This window comes from Erpetoichthys calabaricus, chromosome 4 (genome assembly GCF_900747795.2).
Source record: "Erpetoichthys calabaricus chromosome 4, fErpCal1.3, whole genome shotgun sequence".
Taxonomy (NCBI): domain Eukaryota; kingdom Metazoa; phylum Chordata; class Cladistia; order Polypteriformes; family Polypteridae; genus Erpetoichthys; species Erpetoichthys calabaricus.
Window position 1 is genome coordinate 84505128 of NC_041397.2, and position 17683 is coordinate 84522810.

The following is a 17683-nucleotide window of genomic DNA, read 5'->3' on the forward strand; positions in this document are numbered from 1 at the left end:
GAAGGGCATGTTGTACCACAATATAATTCTTGAAATATTTCATAGGCAACAAAAACGTAATACTTTTTTAAAGTATATTACTGTCGTATAAAAAAATCGAGACAAAATAAAAAATAATCCAGGTCTAATGTTTAAATGGAGCAAATTTCAACAATGGAATCACATGTAAAACTTAGTAATACAAAATGTACTGAAAAATACTCAAATTATTATGTTCTGTAGTTATTTATCTATTTTAGTTGGATTCATATGTAATACATGAAACACCTATTGTGATAGCCTTGTCAGTCTGTCTGTATGTCCACATGAAACAATTCGGCTCCAAATGGACCAATTTTTTTTTAAATATGCCATTCTTTTTCTTTAAGGAAATTTGTCTGGACAGTTCAATTCTCATTGCAATGTCTCAAACAGATTGTGCTGTACATAGTGTTGAAAGTTTAGAATTTCCCATTGAAAACTATCTGAATTTGCAAAATGATATGTGTTAAATCAAAGTGATATTATGCACAACTTCAACCACGATTTGGTTTACTGTTTCAATTTTACCTTGAGAGCGGTTGCTTGCACTTGTATATTTTGTATATTTCACTCTCTTACTTGTTTGACAGCCACTTGGATTCCCAGTGATGCAAGCGAAACTTTCACTGAGATGAGTTTGTGCACCCAAGCAGCACACAAAGCAGCTCCATTCATGTGGCTTTAGATAAGTTAACCATAATAGTACAAAAAACGTCACTTCTCTAGAAAAATTTGAAGCGGAAAGCAATTATGTAAACATATCTAAGACTGAATTGATTGAACTACTATTATCTATGGATTATTATTGTAATTAATCAACATTATCATTTTTCAGCTAGATGATGTTTGAACTAAGTAACACATTGGAAAAATACAGCTGCCTAACTGATATAAACATAGGATGAGTTTAGAAATGGAACTGTAGTTGATAAGCAGCCAAAAGGTCTGAGCCACTGGGCATGCAACAAGAAATTCCCTGGCTGCTGATGTCAAGGACAGGGCAGTATTATAGTTTGTACTGTACTGTTTACTTGCCAGTAGTACATGGAACACACTCACCGAGAGTTACAGTTTATCTGTATCTGAAGAGGGACTTATCCTTTCAGGTATCTTCTGATGGGAATTAAAATCTTACATGATAGTTTTTACCTTTCACACTTCAATTATTTAATATAACAGTTCCTTTTTAATGAATTACTTTTTTAACTAATTACTTATTTTTAACTAATACAGTGACATGCAAAAATTTGGGCACCCTTGCTTAAAATGTCCGTTACTGTGAATAGGTAAGTGAACAGAAGATGAACTGATCACCAAAAGGCATCAAGTTAAAGAAGACACATTTATTTAATATTTTTAGCAAGATTACATTTTTATTTCCATTGTTCAGAGGTACAAAATATGAAAAAATGAAAAGGGTCTAAAGCAAAAGTTTGGACAACCAACATGGTCAGTACACCCCCTTTACAAGTATCACAGCTTGTAAATGCTTTTTGGAGCCAGCTAAGAGTCTTTCAGTTGTTACTTTTGGTATTTTTGCCTATTCGTCTTCACAGAAGGCTTCTAATTCTGCAAGATTCTTGGGTTCTCTTGCATGCAGTGCTCTTTTGTGAGCTATTTACTGATTTTCAATGATGTTTTTGGTCTTAGAACTATGAGAGCAATGGCAAAACCATCAGCTTATGCCACTTGAGGTATTCCATTGTAGATTTTGAGATGTGTTTTATATCATTATCTTGTTGTAGTGAATCTGTCTTTTCTTACAGATGGTGTGATGTTTGCTTCCAGAATTTGCTGGCATTTATTTGAATCTATTCTTCCCTCTTCCAATGATATGTTCCCAGTGCCACTGGCTGCAACACAAGCTCAAAACATCATCGATCCACCCCAATGTTTAATAGTTGGAGAATTTTTCTTTTCCTGGAATTTTTGTACCCTTTTTTCTCCAAACATACCTTTGCGCATTATGGCCAGAAAGTTCTATTTTGACTTCATCAGTCTGCATGCTTGTTTAGATGTTCATTTGCAAACTTAAGGTGCAGAATTTTGTGGCTAGGATATAGGACAGGGTTTCTTCTGCTGTCTGTACCGTGAAGGTCATATTTGTTCAGGTGTTGCCTCATAGTGGAACAGTGCATCACCTCTCTAGAATCTGTTAAATCTTCCTAAAAGTCTTTTGCAGTCAAATGGGAGTTTTTATTTGCCTTTTTAGTAATCCAATGAGCAACTGTTTCAGTTTTCAAGTTTTCTTGGTTTTCTAGACGTCAACTTGACCTCCACCTTTCCTGTTAACTGCCATTTCTTAACAACATTATGAATGGAGGAAACAGCTACCTGAAAACACTTTGCTATCTTCTTGTAACCATCTACTGCTTTGTGAGCATCAATTTTTAAATTTTTCAGAGTGCTAGACAACTGCTGATTGTTGGGACAAGGTTTGATCACCTGGGGTTTCCTAACGATGACTGTGAACAAGCCATAGCCCTAACAAACTAAGGCCTGAGACCTTGGGAAAAGTTATCTGAGACCTCAAATATCTTTGGATTTCCCAAACTTTTGTATGGTGCTCCTTTCATTTTTTCACTGTACAACTGTACAAAACAAAAACAATACAGTAATATTTCATAAAATGCTGAAAAGAAATGTGTCATTTAACTATTCACAGTAACAAACTTTTACATGCCACTGTTTTTATAGCTAGATGAGGAACTCATTTTAGTTGCTTTTCTACTTTTGTAAGGTAATAGTGATAATGGTTTTATGCTGGTATTGATCTGTTTCTATTAATAGTTACTTTTTAGTTTGCTAATTTTTGGATACTACTCTATTGACTATACTTTCAAAACATGAAACATTGAAGTCGCAGACCCTCCACCACTAACACACATCAATCAATGCCTTTTATACATCATTTGAATTGGAATCTGCTTTCTATAAAAGCTTTTGAGACCCCCACAGTCAAATTTGTAAACTGTTGCAAAACAAGTATTTAACCCCCCTTAGCGTTAGACCCGAGTTTCACTCATTCTCTAAAAACAGTGCAGAAAGCGTTAGTCCCAAGTGTCACGCGGGCAACTGTATAGACACATCTTGCGTAAGCATTAGACACAAGGATTACTATGATTTTATAAGTGCCAAGAACGTTAGTGCTGAGCATTGCTCGGGAAACGATATAGGCGTTTCTTGTGTTAGCGACAGGCCTGGCTGTTACCTAGGCAATGGTGCAGATGTGTCTTCTCCTAGGCTCATAATGGCATCTTGTAAGAAATGTTTTTCAGCAGTCCCGATGTTGCATGCTCTTGACAGTGATACGAGCAGTGATGACTAAGTGAATCTGTCTTCAGGCAGTGAAATTGAAATGGACAGTGATATTAGCAGTGATTCTAATGAATCTAAACATGATACTCGTGTCAATCACACGTGTAGTTTGCTGTTCAAAAGCTTTCTGGGAAAATCTGCAAGGAATCATGGTACTATTGTCCCAAATGTGATGTTGGATTGTGCATTTCACTGTGATTTAAGATATACCACAAAAACGACACATTTTGACAGTATATACGGTATTAATATTATTTATATTATTATTATTCAATGTTATTTGTATCATTATTATACTTCTTGACTATGTATTTTTTAGTGTTTTGCACATTTTACAGAAGTAAGATCAGATTAGGAGGATCAGTCTTCAGGATGCAGATGTGTATGTGTCAGAGACTACTATCCACAGAAGACATCATGAACAGAAATACTGAGGCCACACTGCAAGATACAAACCATTAGTTAGCCATAAAAACATGATGACCAGTTCACAGTTTGTGATAAAGTTCTTTAAAGAGCCTGAGGAGTTGTGGAAAAAGGTCTTATGGGCGGATGAGACAAGTGTGGAGACGAAAAGGAGATTGCCAAGATCCATAGCATACCACACCACCTCATCTATTAAATGTGGTGGTGGGTGCTTGGACATGTATAGCTGCCACAGGTACTGCGCCACTTGAATTCATTGATGATGTAACTGCTGACGGCAGTGGCCCAATGAATTATGAGATGTATAAAAACATCAGCTCAAATTCCTGTAAATGCCACCAAACTCACTGGATAGCACTTCACCCTACAACAAGATAATGATCCCCAACATACCGCGAAGGCAACACAGGTGTTTTTCAAAGCTAAAATAACTGAAAATTCTTGAATGGCCAAGCCAGTTACCCTATTTAAAGCCAACTGAGCATGTCTTCCATATGCTGAAGAGAAAACTTAAAGGGACAAGCCCTCAAAGCAAGCAGGAGCTGAAGATGGCTGCACTCGAGGCTTGGCAGACCATCACCAGAGAAGATACTCAGCATTTGGTGACGTCTATAACTTGCGGGATTCATGCAGTCATTGAAACTGAAATGAAACCAACACCCTCACTTTCTGCATGCTTTATTGTGATGTAGATTTGATTTTAAATGGATACATTTGCCCTTGTTGATCAATAGTTATCTACTTGTGTTTGTTAAATTTCTTAATGTGACTTTATAATGAATATTTTGTAGTGGTCTACAGTAGGTAGATGACAAAATAAATATACTATACAGTATATAGGAAGATGATTAAATAAATATTCTATAGGTTAACTGGAAATACACTACATGAGATTAAAAAGAGGGCAAAAACAAATGGCAGATTCTGTTAATGTATCAGTTTTGTTTTTTTTGTTTTTTCAGGTTTAGTGCCAGCATCATTATCAGAACCACCTCCCTTTAGGTGTCTGTTAATAAATAAGATGGATGGAAGCTGCAGAACGTTTAATGATTCTGAGCAGGAAGATTTGCAAGGATTTGGAGTCTGTCTGGATCCGGTCTATGATGTAATTTGGAGGTAGGCTTATTGAAAGTGAAGTAAAGTCTTTTGGCAAAATGTAAGAAGAAATTGAACTTGTTTTAGAGCTTTTTCGTAGTAAACAGAGTAATACTTTCGTTGGTTGCAGAAATGTGTTCCAGATAGGTGTCAGCAATAAGAACTACGCTATCTGTGACTCTACTATTTCAGGATACAAATTTCCTCAAATGTTAAATCATTTTAATTCATTCTCTGTTTTATGCACCCAAGATGCCATTCAGTAAATTGAAGTAATTCTAGCTCCAGTAAAGTTATAAGTAATAATAATCAGTTTGTAGCTTCACTGTTATTTGTGAAAACATGCATGCTGGATTAATTGGAAACTGTAAATTTGCCTGGTATGGCTGAGTGTGTCCTTTCCAAGTATATTTCCCATATTGCTTTTGACATTACTGAGATGGGCTTAGAGCCACCAAAACCTAAAATTAAAAAAACTAATGTAAAGTGCAATTTATTTCTGGTAAGCATAATTTTTTTCTACTGCAGTTAGCGGGGACTAGCACCACAAGTCTAGGATCTTGCTTTCTGGGTTTCAGTTTCATGCCCAATCTTTATCTGTTTGGAGTTTGCTTATTCTCCCCATATCTATGTGGGGGTGTGTGTTTTTTTTTTCCCACCTCCCAAAATACATGCTGATTAGGTTAACTGCATCTGAGTTGGTTCTGCAATGGACTGATAACTTTTCACATCCAGCCTCATGTGATCCTGACATCCTTTTCACCTCCAAAACACTCTTGACATACTGTACCTTCAGAATAACCCCTACCCCATTTCTCCTCCCATCCACACCATGATAGAACAATTTGAAACCACCTCCAATCCACCTGGCCTTACTCCCCTTTCATTTAGTCTCTTGCACGCATAATATATCAACCTTCCTTCTCTCCATCACATCAGCTAACTCTCTCCCCTTACCAGTCAAACTGCCAGCATTCAAAGTTCCTACCCACAGTTCTACTCTCTTTACATTCCACCCCTCCTCCTGTCTCTGAACACCTCTCCTCCCTTTTCTTCTCCTTCTTCAGCCAATAGTAGCCCAATTTCTGCCAGCACCCTGTTGGCTAACATTACTGGTGGCGGTTGTTGTTAACCCGGGCAAGACCGATCCGGTATAGAAATCCTGTATTGTTGTCCGCATATTGATTTGGCAAAATTTTACACCGTATGCCCTTCCTGATATAACCCTCCCCATTTATCCGGGCTTGGGACAGGCACAAAGGAACATAGTGGTTTGTGCATCCCCTGTGGCTGGGTTAAAAAAAAAAGTACTAATTCTTGTCATTTTATTAATTTTATTTAATACTGAGAAATGGGTATTCTCATTTCGGCAAGTTCTCAGTGTAATGCTACATACCGTGTATAGGATAGGGGTGTGATTACTAAAAATCAGTGGTAACTGTTCAGTTTCACAGAGAATAATGGGTATTACAGAACATTTCAGGGATATTTTTACCTTAATAAATGTTTTAAACATTGATTCAATCCACTGGTGCTCAATGCAAGCCAAAACATCCCTCAGTTGATTGCAGAAGTAACTACTTTATAAACCTGTTACATTTTCTGTTCTGTAATTCTGTTTTACAAGATAAATACATCAATAATTTAACAGAAAAATACATTTAAGAATAATTACTTTGCAGTGAAAAAGTGTAATGTTTGAGATGTTATTTAAAGTCCACATTCTCTCTGTTCCACTGTGTTTTTTGATTGATAAAATCTTGCTTAATATTCTAGTAAATTTTAGTAAATTTTTATATTTATTCTGTGACTGGTCTAGGAGTGTGGCGGTTTTTCAGATCTGAACAAGCACTTAAAACTCCAAAGTTTTTCTTTTCAACTGAATTTCAATTATTATTCTTGAATGAATAACAATGGCATTTCTTTCTTCAAGTTACTGTTTTACTTTTGTAAATAGATTAACGTAAAGCTACTTTTATATTAGCAGGTAAAATAGATTAAGCAGTAATCTTTTTGACATGTAACTATAATTATAATCCAAGCTCATAGCTTTAAGAATGAGAATAACTCTTTAAAATACCTTTTTTTTTTTTTAGATTCCTACCAGCCTCACGAGAGTTTTGGTGCTACAATTCAGTTATCGCAGATGCAAGAAGTCCATGTGCTTCTGACCTTCAGACACGCTGCTGCATTCTAAGTCCAGAACTTGCTCTTCCAGCAGGGTCACAGGCTATGACAACAAGATCTCATGGAGCTCTTCATATTTTAGGTACACAGTGATGAATCTATATGTAAATATCTGTTACTAATTGGTTTGTAAAGAGTTTTATTCATAACGACCTCAAACACATTTAATCTCTCCGCCTTCCACCCTAGGATAGGCTTTGACTCCAGTGACCCTGAATTGGATTAAACATGTTTGAGAAAATTACATTACTTGTTTCAACTGTCTCTTATGTATTTATGTACTTTAACCAGCACTCGTTTTTTTTCTTAATAATACAACTAATGCATGTTCACAGATGTAGAAAGTTGTAGATCTGATGTTTGAAACACTATACAGTATTGTACATAGAGCTGCACCAGAGTTTTCATGGCCGATTCTGATCAGGACCCCTTTCCACAATCTCCATATATTTGATTTAAGTTAAGTCCATGCGTATTTGAAACAGTATGACATGGAAAATTCAAACTATTATGGAGTGAAACATTTATACTTGCATTCTGGTATTGCCATAGGTAAAAAAAGAAATGTCTGCTTTACAGAGCATTTCACATGTCTGAAAGTTTAAATGATATTTAATTTTCAGCAATTTACAGCAGAAATTTAGTAAATTCCATTGTTTTAGAGATCTGTGAACTTGCCAGAGTCAGAGCCCAAAGTCAATGTAACTTCATTGCACTAACCGAATAAATGTAGCCCCAGCACTTGAAATGGACTGTCGCAAAGTATCAGACTTATCAGTATTTTTGCAACTGCGTATCCGCAGTAAATGGTTACATACTGGCATGTCCCCCTCTGACCTTGAAGGGGACCCCCCAACCTATCCGACCTCATGTACAGATACCATAGTGTTTGAAATTCAGAGGTGGACCCAAACACTTAATTAAGAAATAATTTAAAAATTTGAATACCTTAGAAGGAGGCCCAAGAAGCAAACAAAAACAGAGTACCGGCATTTATTTCTTTCCACTTCAGGCACTGCTGAAGATGAATGGTTAAATCTATGTTGATTCATATTAATCTATATCTTACGAGGGGGGACAAAAAAATAACCGGAATTTTGTTATTGTTAGGTTGGTACTTGTAGTACGTGGTTGGGCCGCTAGGGCGATCTAGTTACACTCCTCACAAGTCAGTCTGCCAAGTGCCATCAGTCTGGAAGGTTGTGCTTGTGTTCAGTGAATTTTTTTGTAAAAGTAGTTTGATCGATGCTACAGTTACGATCCTGAGTCGAAACAGCAGTCCAGTCATTGGAAAACCACGAATTCTCCCCGAGAAAAAAAAGCTCGGCAGGTGAAATCAAAAGTGAAAACAATGTTGATTTCTTTTTGTGATGTCAAAGGTCTCGTGCATTATGAATTTGTTCCAGCAGGTCAGACTGTAAACCAAGCATTCTACCTAGAAGTGTTAAGAAGGTTGCGCAACAGTGTGAGAAGGAAACACCCTGATTTGTGGGAGTCGGGCGATTGGTTCTTTCATCATGACAATGCTCCATCTCACACTGCTCTCAGCATTTGCCAATTTTTGGCAAGAAACGGTATGACAACCCTGAACCACCCACCCTACTCACCGGATTTAGCTCCGTGTGATTTCTTTTTGTTCCCTCGGATGAAAAAAGACTTGAAAGGAAGGCGTTTTGCTGACGTCGAAGAGGTAAAACAAGAAACGACCAGAGCATTAATGGGCGTTACTTCAGATGAATTTAAAAAATGTTTCGAACAATGGAACAAACGGTTAGATAAGTGTATTTCCACCAGTGGAGAGTACTTTGAAGGAGACTAATTGTAGTTTGTACAGAAAATTAAATTAAACACGTTTTAAAAATATTTCTGGTTATTTTTGGGTCCCCCCTCATATATTATGCAAAATTAATATTTCCATTCACCTCTGCCTTTTTCTGTTGCATTAAGTAACATATTTGTTTCAGTGTCACGCTGTAGTTCATATCCAAATACAAATATAAAATATTGTTTCAGTATTGTTTAATAGCATAACAGTGCTTTTTCTTGTCCATAACTAGGAATGCATGGTACACTGGTAGAAATTTGTAAACTGGTAGAAATTTTGGTGTATTTTTATCACGGTTGAGAAAATCAGGAAGCTGCCTTTATTACTTCACAAATATATGGCACATAGTGGGGAGTGGGTGTTCTGTTACCATCTGAAAAAGCCAGCACTTCTTGCAACACACAGCCACACATCCTCAACTTCAAACGTATGCCTCTGAAACAATTTACAATCACATCTTCAGACTTTGAAAAGGACCCCTGTCCCTCTGCACAGTTACTCGCCTAAATCCCCCCAACTCCAGTTGATTTTCACTCATTCAAGTGTCTTAGGACTTTGCACGTCGATTGTTGATGAAGCCGGCTTACAGTTATTTGTACCATAACATACGATTTTGTATGCCCTCTTAATGCTGAGCAAGGTCATGGGGGGCTGGTGCCCATTTCCACAAGCATTAAGGCACAAGGCAGGATCAACCTCCCTCCCTCTCTCTGTCTTTCTCATATTGTCTGTGTTTTCATATTTTTTTCATATTCTGTTAAGTCCTTTAAGCATGGGAAAGGTGCTATATAAATAAATGTGTATTATTATTATTACATCAGTTGATTAAAATGATCCTTATGAAAAGAAAGGTCACAGTAGAACTACTCACTGTTAACCTAGGAAACTGGGCCGATGGAAGCACCTAAACCGGACTCTGCCTGAAAAGTATATGCACATAGATTACGCTGTGATATATAGTGTTACCATGATCATTTTTAATTACATTCTGATATACTTTTTGCCATAACTCCCACCCCTATCTGTAAAAGTCTGTCTTACATGTGGGGAATTCATTTTGTAACATACTGTGTCTGTTAAACGTGTTCATGAGGTGGTCTACATTAATATGCATCTTTGTTCTATTTCTCCAACTCCAAGAAGCATACTGCAACTGTACTAACCCCAAAAAGGTAGTCTTGTTACCATAAATAAGACCAGATAATCCTGAGCCCATAGCACACCGCAACTGACCCAAACTGTTTTTCCTTGTTCTGCACAAAAACATGAGATTACACTTTTTTTTTCTCACCCATCACTACAGACTACATGTGGTAAGTTACATTTTTTTAAAGATATATCATCTTTGGGTGGAGCATTCCTTTAAATTACAGAAATAGGAGAAATTGTTTTCGGGTAAATGAAAGCTCGCAGAAATCAGAAAGTTTTTAAATACTGCAAAAATGCTAGAGACTCATTTTGTAAATACTGTTTAGTAGACAACTGTGGGGCTAACATGAAAGGCTGCAAGAATACTTTATATAAAAGATAAACTACCAAAATAGTTGCATGATTTGTTTGAGAAATTGTACTGCAATTACACATTAAGTATTCTAATAAACTTCTTCACAGATAAAGAAAAGGAAAACATGTTTGCCAGAGAATGCAGTTAAACAAGAATAGAACAGTTTACACATTTCTATATTACATTTTCATACGAAGGATGTTGTTCAAAGTGCTTTACAACATGTCAAAAAGATAGTTAAGTAATAGTTATTACGGTGGGAGGTTCAAAACGAGGGAAGAAGCTATAGGCTGGGTGAGAACTGATTCTAAAGAAATATTATTTTGAACTATGTGCAGTCTTATCTCACTTTTCTGGCCATGGGGAAATGCTGTTGAAAATGTTGTTGTTCTGTTAGAAGGACTGTTATTACTTGTCAGATAAAATAAAGTCTCTTCCCTCATGCACTCTCTCACATCGCTCTTGGCCTTTTCTCTGATCCAGAAGACACTGACTGGTTACCTTCTGTTTCTCTGTCTTTCTAGCAAACTTTTTGGTGAAATTACACTTGATCACGCTACAACATTCCTGCTTCAAGTTCTCCACCACTCTCCATCTGTTTCAGTTCTCTGTGGACGGCCTCCTCCCTTAGCTCATTGTTTCATGCCGGCTGCTAACATGGTACCCATCACTCCTGCTGGTGGTCCTCATTTGTATAGCTGGCTTGCGCTGTCACCTTCCTTTCCTGTCTTGGTGGTGTTAAGGTGCATACGCTGTAGTTCTAGCTGAGTCGGTGCATTATTAAAACCCATTAATGTGTCACCAGAGTTGGGTAACCATTTCATATGACCTTTTGTGGCTAGTTTACCTCATGACATTTTCTAGATAGATTTTGCCTGAGTGGTGTTAGCACACTTTTTTGATTGGTGGAACATTCTACAACACCAGCTTTAGCCCAGACTTCATCCTCCACAATACATTGCTTTCCTAGAGAAGCTTTTGCATTTCTTAGGGAGTGCCAAACATACTTTTTTTTTCTTTCTTTTCTCCAAACTTAGTAACTAATGACTGACCACTCAACCCACACCTCCCACACAAAAAGAAGCCTTATGAAATAGTAAAGTGGAACTTTTTTGGAATATACATATTATTTATGCATACGATTTACATATTACCCTTATGCCACCTGTTATACATGGCGTTTTTTATGCAAATTGTGTTCAAGTGTATATGGAATATGTTGTCTTTGATTTGTGTCATTTTGAAAAAAAGACATGCTGCTGAAATAGAGAAAAAAGTAAATTAGTCTTATGAAAACCAACTATTTTTCAAAATTTTATAATTTCTTTAAACTCTGTGTACTCATTTAGGTTGTCTGGACACATTAGCAGCAATGCAGGAGCTCAAAATGGGAGTTACAAACACTGAAGAAGAAACCCAGGCAGTTTTGAAAGTGTACTCAAAGGAAGACTATGGTGTGGTCAATCGTTTTGAAAGTAAGTAACATAAAAGTTACGGTTCATTATCTTTTGAGAATTTATTACATTATTACATTTTAGTTTTTCTTCAGGTCATGGAGGTGGTTGGGGATACTCTGCTCATTCAGTTGAAGCAATTCGATTCTGTGCAGATGTTGATATTCTTCTGGGAGGTCTAGGTCTGTTTGGTGGTAGAGGAGAGTATACTGCCAAGATAAAGGTAAAGATGCCTTAAATTTTGGAACTTACAAATAACTTTCAATAGTAATTAAATGCCCCTCATTTAGGAAATAAATCAATTTCAAAGTATGGTGAATGAGGCTGGAATTAATTAAACACTGGTTCTGTATTACCATCAGAATGAGGTACCATTAATTTACTGTTTATTCATGTGCTACTAAGAATAAATTTTGCACATGTATTGATAAAGCTACTGTATATTGGCCGGACATTTGACAGAATTTTAATGGGATGGATCTGTATTTTTTTTAAATAATGCCTTTTAAAATATAGCATTCTTAAAACTACGTATTAACTGAATGTGTTGCCTTCCTTAGCTTTTTGAGCTGGGTCCAGATGGAGGGGACCATGAAACTGATGGTGATCTCTTGGCAGAAACTGATGTTTTGGCTTATGATTGTGCAGCCAGGTATGTGGGTTTCATTGTCTATAGTTTGTGTGTTTAACTACTTTTTTATTGCTATTTCTTGCATTGCAAATATGAGCTTCCCTTTGCATTGAATTTTACTTCTAACATGTTGTTAGAATCTTTGAGAGCTAAGCATTTAACACTGACATTTAATAGCATGTATATTTAAAAAAAAAATTTTGAATAAAGATTCCTATTGATATGCCAATCAAGTCAAAGTGTAATTAGTATGAAAGTAAAAAGCTGCTTTCATTTGTTTGCTTTATTTTTAAAATCCATGCTTATTCAGAGGAATGACATGATTTTCATGCTGAGTGGGAAAACTTCATTTGTTTATTTCTCTGTTTGATTAGAGTTGTGTTATATTGGTGTTAATGTTGAAGTTACAGAAGTAGAAGTATTTTGGTTTAGTTGTAGAGTGTTATTTATTATGAGATGCAGAGATTTCTGGTATTTTAAATATTCATATATAAGCTGGACTTAGAGTTTTGACTTGGTTCATTGCTAAGTCATTTCTTGGGGGGGGGGGGGGGGGGACATAATCTTTCATTGTTTAGCACTGTTCTTCCTTTGTGCACAATGAAAAATGTCTATTTCTTTCATCAACTGTTTTGTGATGTGAGATTTATTACAGTGCTGAAACTGTAGTAATCCTTTGTTGTAATGCAGCATTTAACGTGCCTAAAGAGAAGAATCTTCAGAACTGAATACATAACTTCCGGTTGAGCGAACGCTGGTGGGACTGGTCACCGCTGCTCGCCTTTAACTTTTTAACTTTTTAACTTTTTTTTTTTTAGTTTACGTTTTAATGGACTGAGTAACTGTTTTCATTTCGGCAAACATATTCTTTAAGTATTATTTTTCAGTTATTTACTGCTAGACTGATGATTTCTAGCTCAACTGGTTATTTTATTGACACTTCAGTGTGGCTGTGTATTGGACTATTTTCAGCCTAACCCTGTTTTGAGATTTACCTGATTCTGTTCTCCAGATGTCTGAGTTGTCTGCGTTCTCACCTACAATGTGGACTGGTAGGATATTTACTTGGTTCATGTTTGTTTGGTCCCTCGTGTCGCTTGCTATCCAACCTGCGACGGGCCTGCTTCAGTACTCAGTTGCTGAGCTCCTCCGACTGCGCTTCCACCTGTCCAAGATTCCACTGATTGCACTGTATCTCTACCTGGACATTGTATGCATCCCTCATCTGAGATGTATCCACCGTGGGTTCTGCCGGAGTCTCCAGGCTGACACCTCGAAAATAATAAACTCAATCTGGTCCAGCTATCAACATCCTCCACGTAACATAGGCAGGGTGGCTAACCATAGTGTGTTAGCCAGCCTAGCTCAGTCGGCTAACACCGCTGCCGAATGTGATAACGCCATTGTCAACTTCGGTTTGTTGAACATCCGCTCACTTATGAACAAGGGGCATCTCATCCAGGATCTCCTCACTGATCGTAGGTTTGACTTTTTCTGTCTAACCAAGACATGGCAACAACTGCATGACTTTTCCCAACTTAACGAATCCATACCCCCGGGGTTTGTTTACATCTGTCAACCCCATGCCTCCATCTGGGGAGGAGGTCTCGCAATAATTTATCATGAGAAATGGAAAGTCCTGTTGTCTGTTCCTGCCTTCAGCTCTTTTGAATCGATTGTGTGTCAATTGACTGGACCTATTCCTACTATTATTGCAACTGTTTACCACCCATGTTCAATCAAAGAATGACTTTTTTTGTGACTTTGATGAAACAATAGATAGGTGTGTAAGAAAAACAGTAAACATAATACAGTGGAGCCTCGGTTCACGACCATAATTCGTTCCAAACCTCTGGTCGTAAACCGATTTGGTCGTGAACCGAAGCAATTTTCCCCATAGGATTGTATGTAAATACAATTAATCCGTTCCAGACCGTACGAACTGTATGTAAATATATTTTTTTAAAGCTTTTTAAGCACAAATATAGTTAATTACTCCATAGAATGCACAGTGTAATAGTAAACTAATGTAAAAACATTGAATAACACTTACACAAACACCCAGGCTCCCTGCTCAGCTGCACACGCAGGCTCTCTCTCACTCTCTCAGCAGCATGCGAGCCCCTCTCTCCTCTCAGCTGCACACGCAGGCTCTAGCTCTCTTTCTCTTAACGGCATGTGAGCCCCCCCCAACCTCTCTCTGTAACAATGCAGCAGTTCGTGCTATAGCCTTGCAATCCGATCGCCGTATAAACACTTTTTAAATGAGTTTTAAGCACATTTGAACAAATCCGAACTTTATTTAAAAGCCAACCAAGAAAGTAACATTACAGGGGTTCAAGCTAATAGCATTACAACCCGATCGCTGTAAACACACTTTTTAAATGAGATTTAAGCACAGGGAAAAAATGAACATTTGAAAAAAGAGAAAAGTAACATTGCAACACTTCTCATAATTAAGTCTCAATTAGATTCTCACCACTCTTCACTTGCTTAGAAGCCATGGTTAACTGCAAAAGCACACGAAATACTGTAGAGCACAAAGAGTTCACAGGTAAAGCACGCACGTCTGACTGAGAACAATGAACAGGGAGAGGCTGAACATGTGCTTAAATACAGTAATTGGCTCGTACGAACCGGAAGGGAAATGAAATAGAGCACAGCGAAAACACGCACGCACGGAGAACAATGCAACACGTGCGGTGCACAAACCGAAAGGGAAACTGGCTTGTTCGTATACCGAGTGTGTGGTCGTGAACCGAGGCAAAAGTTTGCCGAACTTTTTGGTCGTAAACCGAGTTGTACGTGTACCGAGACGTTCGTGAACCGAGTTTCCACTGTACTTCTTGGGGGGGGGGGGGGTTTATATACATATGGATAATACCAATGTCCCTCTTACTAGAGACTACATCCTTCCTTGAGAGTTTTGGATTCCAGCAGCATACTGATGTTCCCACTCATTCTTAAGGAAATATTTTGGATTTGATCTGCTGCTCTGGAGTTATCCCCCTTCATTGCATTGCAGATGAACTCCCCATAACTGATCATTTTCATCTTTCATTCAATGTTAAACTTCTTCTTTCTATCACTAAGCTTCCCTGTCTCATGTCTTTCCGTAATATTAAGAATATTAGCTTGGATCTGCTTTCCTCTAGCATTGATTCCCTTATGGACATTGATAATCTATCCACCTCTGAAGAACTGGTCTCGCATTATAACACTGGACTCTGGTATTCTTAACTCTCTCGCTCCGTTAAAAACTAGATGTGTTTCTTTCTCTTTTTCTGCTTTCTGGTTCACACCTGAACTTCTGCTTTTGAAAGCCAAAGGCCGGTTATATAAAAAAATTGGACTCTTAGTTCACAAAGAGATGTAAAAAAATCATATACTATATTACAAGGACTGTATTGCTCAAACCAAATATAACTATTATACTCGCATAATTTCTTCCAGTAAAGGTAACACCAAGTCATTGTTTTCATTGCTCAAAAATATCACACAACCCCTGAATTCTGTACCTTCTTACCTTTATTCAAGTGATTTTTGCAATTCTCTTATGTCCTTTTTAATGAAAAAATCCAGAGGATACACCAGTCTCTCGGTACGGATTCCTCCAGTTGTTCATTTGAATTTCATCCATCTACTCATTCATTTTCTTCTTTTCAGCTTCCTACTTTCTCAGAAATCTCAGATCTCATCTATAAGTCTAAGCCATCCACCTGTCACCTGGATTCCTTCCCCACAGTTCTGGTTAAAGTCTGCCTCCCTTCTTTCGTTCCTCTTATTTCTGCTATAATTCACTCCTCTCTCACCACTGGAACTGTTCCTTCATCTTTTAAAACTGCTGCAATAACCCCAATACTGAAAAAACCTGGTGCCGATCCTACTAATTTCAGTAATTTTTGTCCGATTTCTAATCTACCCATTATTTACAAAATTCTTGAAAAAATAGTGGCTATTCAAATTAATTCTCATTTATCTTAAAATAATCTTAAAATAAAATAATGAATAGTTCCAGTCTGGTTTTCGTTCCCTCCATAGTACAGAAACAGCACTTATCAAAATTATTAACAACTTCCTTATGGCAGCTGATTCTGGTTTAATTACTATTCTCATCGTTTTTGATCTGAGTGCAGCCTTTGACACTATTTGCCTCACTGCTCTTCTCAATGGATTATGTTCGATTGGCATTACGCACACTCTACTAGATTGGTTCAGATCCTATCTCTTAGGCCTCACTCAGTTTATTCAGCTTAAAACTTTCACATCCCAAACCACCACTGTTACTTCAGGTGTGCCCCAGGGCTCTGTCCTGGGGCACCTCCTCTTCATTATTTACCTCCTTCCCCTTGGCAATATCTTTCATAAATATAGCATTAACTTCCACTGTTATGCTGATGACACCCCAATTTAACTCGCTAGCAAACCTACATTTTCCTTTCCACCCTCCTCGCTTACTAACTGCGTAACAGAAACTAATTCCTGGTTTTCTTCAAATTTTCTTAAATTAAATAGTGACAAAACTGAGGTTCTCCTCACTGGTACAAAATCAATGTTATTCGAAACTGATATATTTTTTTAATTTGTTATTGATAATTCCTCTGTTTCCCTTTCCCCACAGGTTAAGAGTCTGGGTGTCATCCTTGATGTTACTCTATCTTTTCAGTCCCACATCAATAACATCTCCCGGTCTGCATATTTTCACCTGCGTAGCATTAATTATATTTGCCCCTCCCTCACTCCCCATACAACTGTAATCCTTGTTCATAGCCTTGTCACCTCTCATTTCGATTATTGCAATTCCCTGTTCTTTGGTCTTTCTCGTAAATCTCTTTATAAGGTTCAACTGGTTCAGAATTTAGCTGCCCACATCATTACTAGAACCCCGTCTACTCAACATATCACTCCCGTCTTGCAGTAGCTTCACTGGCTTCCAGTTAAGTTCCATATTGACTTCAAAATTCTCCTGTTAACATTTAAGGCTATCCACAAACTTTCCCCTCCATATCTGTCTGATCTCCTCCATGCTGCCATTCCCTCCCGCATCCTCAGATCCTCTTCCTCCATCCACTTGACTGTCCCCTTCGTCCGTTTTACCACCATGGGGAGCAGAGCATTCAGTTATTCTGCTCCCCAGCTTTAGAACTCATTACCGTCTGAGCTTAGAAATATTGATTCATTCTCACTTTTCAAATGTAATGTTAAAACTCATTTGTTTAAGA

General features: G+C 37.5%; 1 protein-coding gene across 1 annotated transcript in view; it reads left to right on the forward strand.

The window, feature by feature from the left end:
- mycbp2 (MYC binding protein 2) overlaps positions 1-17683 on the forward strand; it is a 412376-nt gene that overhangs the window by 160236 nt on the left and 234457 nt on the right. Inside the window, 5 exon segments of the mRNA XM_051926880.1 lie at positions 4728-4881; positions 6957-7129; positions 11726-11851; positions 11926-12053; positions 12391-12482. Of these exon segments, the coding sequence (XP_051782840.1) occupies positions 4728-4881; positions 6957-7129; positions 11726-11851; positions 11926-12053; positions 12391-12482 (673 nt within the window).